This window comes from Lactuca serriola, chromosome 3, assembly GCF_051521515.1.
Source record: "Lactuca serriola cultivar US96UC23 chromosome 3, Lser_US96UC23_V15, whole genome shotgun sequence".
Lineage (NCBI taxonomy): Eukaryota > Viridiplantae > Streptophyta > Magnoliopsida > Asterales > Asteraceae > Lactuca > Lactuca serriola.
The window spans coordinates 255,782,988-255,787,630 of NC_136410.1; the positions used below are offsets into that span (position 1 = coordinate 255,782,988).

Sequence of the window (4,643 nt, forward strand, 5' to 3'; positions counted from 1 at the left end):
TTTGATTATTACTTCTATTCCAATCAACTTTGGTTATTATATGTTCTTAAATTTATGATTCCTATTAATGATAATTGAAGATGAGTTTTATTCACGTGTTTAATTTTACAATTAAGATAGTTTATTTTCAATTCACTAATCGTGTCGAATTCATATAGTTTAAGAACTAAGACGATCGGTTGAATCAAAATATACTATTCCAAACTTGTAATATTAAATGCTAAACATTGTAATTTGTAATCACAAGACACAATATTGCCAAGCCATTCATTGTTCCTAATCCTTTTAGACATAGGAAGTAAGAATTAGTAGGAATAACATAATGTGTGCCCAAAATTATTTATTGCATACTAATTGACATTAGTTATGTTTTGATAATTAAATTGGAATTTAAGGAAAGATAAACATGTGATTCTTAATCATCCGACATTGAACCAAAAGTAACCTTATTTTTCTCATTAGTAATCGTTTGCAATATAAAGTTTCTAGTTTTATTTATTTATTTATTTAAATCTTAGTTTAAATATATTTCGTGACAATTACAAGTATTAGTTCTTTTTCATTGACTACTATAACACAAAGTTTGACCACAAACTCCTCGTGGATTCGACCTTTACTTACCTAGCTATCTAGTATGTGTGAGGTTTATTTTTGACCGAGACAACGACATCAATCACCGGTCCTACAAAATCCTGTTAACCGGTTCCCGATTTTTCCGGATCCAAGTCTACCTATCCTTGTTTGGACTCATTCTCGTCGCTAATTAAATGTACCAGTAGCATAACTTGTTACCTCCCAAAACATTAACCCAACATTAAACTAAAAATCTTAATTTCAACAAAAATAGAATATAATCATTTATATTCGTAAAATATACTTATTTAACACATCAGCTATGTATAAAATAAATAAATAAATATTACAAGTTCTGATTTTTTTTTTAATCATTGAACGTAGTCAAGTTTGAATGAGTGGTGGCACTTGGCAGCATATTCTCATATATTAGACTTCGCATGCCATCATTTTTGAAAAAATCAAAAATGGCTCCTGCCACTGCCTCGGACGTCTCAGGCTACGATCGACCAACGGAACTCAAAGCTTTCGACCAAACAAAAACAGGTGTTAAAGGCCTCGTCGATGCCGGAATCCGCCAAATCCCTCGCATCTTCATCCACCCACCGGAAACCACCCCCAAAACCTCCACAACTTTCGAGATTCCAATCGTCGACATCGGATCAACCGATAGAGCATCGACGGTGGAGAAGATCCGTGCGGCGTCGGAGAATCTAGGTTTCTTTCAAGTGGTGAATCACGGGATCCCTGTGAGTGTTATGGACGAGATGCTTCAAGGAGTTCGTAGATTTCATGAACAAGATATGGAGGTGAAAAAACGATTATACTCGAGAGATTTCTCGAGAAGCGTCGTGTATAATAGCAACTTCGATCTTTACAGTTCCGCCGCCGCGAACTGGAGAGACACATTCTATTCATTTATGGCTCCGTCCCCTCCGCCGCCTGATGAATTGTCGGAAGTTTGCAGAGACATACAAATCGAGTATTCAAATCAAGTGATGAAACTAGGAAGCTTACTCTTCCGATTGATCTCAGAGGCTTTAGGGTTAAATGCAAATCATTTACGAGATTTGGATTGTGACAAAGGGCTTGCATTCCTCGGCCATTGTTATCCTCCGTGTCCACAACCAGATCTTACCATGGGTACAACTAAACACACAGACGCTGGATTCCTAACTGTTCTTCTACAAGATGAAATCGGAGGCCTCCAAATACTCCATCAAAATCAATGGATTGATGTTCCTCCAACCCCTGGTGCCCTTGTGATCAACATTGGAGATCTATTACAGGCGAGTTTTTAGTTTTTGATTTTGACTCTCAAAAGTCAAAATTGCAGTCTAATTTTGTTGGGTTTCAATTTTTTTCAGATGATATCGAATGACAAATTGAGGAGTGTGGAGCATAGAGTGGTGGCAAATGAGAAAGGGCTGAGAGTGTCGGTGGCGTGTTTCTTCACCACCGCCTTAGCACCGTCGACGAAGGTGTATGGTCCGATCAAAGAGCTGGTTTCCGATGAGAACCCACCGAGATACAGAGAAACCACCGTTCAGGAGTACTCTCAATATTCTTTCTCTACAGGCCTTGGTGTTCCTCGTTTGGATCATTTGAAGATATAAGCTACTATATGATATATATAACGAACTTAAATTCATTATCAAATCATCTGTATTCACTTATATGAAAATATACGGATACTTACTTTACTTGTTTACTTGTTTATTCACGAATATAAAGAACATTGTGCAAATATGTATTATAAAATAGTAAGAATTACTAGTGTTTTTTGGGAGATTTTAAGCATCCATAGCGTCCAAGTCCTTAACATTGCTCACATTCTCGAAGCTAAGCAGTAAGCCAAACCAGTAACTACTTAACCAGTTAGCCAACTTAGGAAGAAAACATATAAAGATAGTAAAGAAGTTCAAACTTATTTTAACCTGAAATTGGTTGGATAAGATAAACGAGTGAGGTTTGACTTCGCCCTCTTATTTTGTATTTTAATTTATTTATTGTTGTCAAACAAGATAATATAAACACTAATGACAATGAAAACAAACTATGAAGAAAAAATGTTTATATTTGATGTATGAATAATATTATAATTTGAGGTTGAGAGACGCAACGATTGAAAAGAGAATGAGATGTTGTTTGTTTTTCTAAGGTAAAAATGTCTGCAGTCTGTGGACTACATCTGCAGTAGAAGAGATAGACCAAACGTCTGTAGTCTGAAAAAAGAAAACTGTTTGTTTTTTAACATCTGCAGCCTGCAGGCTACTAGAATAAACTAAAATCAAATTAAACCAATTTTTTTTTATACTTAAAAGAGTTTTTCAATAACTTTATGATTTTATTATACATAGATAATTAACAAATGTAGATTGACTTTTATGTATTATTGTATAAAAAGTAAAAATAAAATGATACGAATTAACGTATATATTTGATAAAACCAACAAACTTTTGTCACAAAGATATATCTAAACATTGTAATTAACGATAAAAGAATTTGACACGTAAAACGGATGGGAAAAACTTTAATTTTAAATGAAATTTTCAAAATTTTCGTTTTGCCTTTTCAATTAAATCAATTAAAAACTTTATCTTTTTAATTAAATCAATTAAAAACTAGTCATAAATATTTATCCCAAGAAATGAATGCTATTGCATTAAAATAATGTTTTATAAAATTTGGCACAAAAAATATAAGACAATATTACAATTTTTTTTTCATATCTATATAAACAACTCTAACGACCATTATTGAAATTAAATATTTAATTATAAATTTGTCACAAAATTCATGATTGTGTCGTCAAACATTTTTTTCTTTAGGTATTGTATTTTTTTTATCCAAATTGTTTATCTTAGATAAAGTTGAAATAAATCTAAGTTAAAAATACCTAAGATATATGTGTTTTTATGTTATAAGATGTCTGAAGAGGATTGAAAACTTTGGTCTACATCTGCGCCAAGAAGAGGACATTCAAACATTTTTAGGTCTACAGTCTTCAAAAAAACAAACAGTATGCAAAGTTTAATGTCTGGGCATGATCTATGCAACGCAAACAGAAGAGGCCAAGAAGATCTACAGACAAAAAGCAAACAACACCTGAATTCCAATCAATTAAAATGATAGGTGTTATAGGTTTTTTTGTCAGGAAAAATTAAGATGGATTTTGAAAAGTGTGATGAGAACTGTTGAGAAATATGGTTATTTTCTAATATTATTTGAATCTTAACTTGGAAACGAAAAACATGGAGTCTTAATGTAACTTGGTATGGTCATTGTGGGTTTGAAGTCCAACTTAATATTGAAACAGTGACTGTTGAATATCTGAGTGAAAGTTGAAGTATCGTGCTGCAATATACAAAAGATGGAGGTTATTGTAGCTAACCAGTGAACTTGTTGGACTAATTGAATGAGTCTAAAAATCAGAAGGGTTGTATTGTAAAATTGAGAGTTCAAATTAATGTACGACAATCAACTCCCTTTGTCTTTTTCAATATTCATTAGATCTTCTTGATACTTTAGTTTTAGTTTTTTATATTTTATCAATTAGGTTATGTACTCTATTATTCTCTCTTGTTCAACTGCTAGGGTTTCAGTTCTTTGTTGTTCAATAGAGTCTATAACCTTGATTTGTTTCTTCTTATTATTTAGTTATTTCGGTATGAGTATGAATGTTATGAGTTTTGAATTATAAGTACATGAAAACAATTTGATTCTTCTAATTAATAAAGAACTGATTGTGTTGGAAATATAGTTTTGAACTTCTTTACAAGAATGTTTTTTAAAAACAAAAACAACTTATTATTATTGATAAAAGTGATTTTTAAACAAACACACCTAACACTCATTCTAACTTAAAGTGATGGTAACGAACTAATAAAATAAATATTTCAAAACTCAATCCCAAACATATCAATCCTAAGTAATTAGATAGTTAAATAGTTTATCTAGAAATTAAAAGTAACTATCAAAATATTAAAAATAAGAGAATCAACATAATTTGTAGGAATTTTCTAAAAACTATTGAACACTTAAAAGTTGAAGCATATAAGATTTAAAC

The 4,643-nt window shown here is 31.7% G+C and overlaps 1 protein-coding gene across 1 annotated transcript; it reads left to right on the plus strand.

The window, feature by feature from the left end:
* Positions 1 to 1,007: 1,007 nt before the first annotated feature.
* On the plus strand, positions 1,008 to 2,276 carry LOC145093911 (1-aminocyclopropane-1-carboxylate oxidase homolog 1-like). Its single transcript, XM_079032156.1, has 2 exons — positions 1,008 to 1,862; positions 1,941 to 2,276. The coding sequence occupies exons 1-2, from the start codon at positions 1,014 to 1,016 to the stop codon at positions 2,187 to 2,189; spliced, it is 1,098 nt and encodes a 365-aa protein (XP_078888282.1). The 5' UTR covers positions 1,008 to 1,013; the 3' UTR covers positions 2,190 to 2,276.
* Positions 2,277 to 4,643: the final 2,367 nt, after the last annotated feature.

Bases quoted from the DNA above. Each gene is read 5' to 3' on its own strand.
- LOC145093911 (XM_079032156.1), top strand. From the start codon at position 1,014: ATGCCATCATTTTTGAAAAAATCAAAAATGGCTCCTGCCACTGCCTCG. The intron at 1,863-1,940 runs GCGAGTTTTTAG...AATTTTTTTCAG, and splicing joins ACATTGGAGATCTATTACAG to ATGATATCGAATGACAAATT.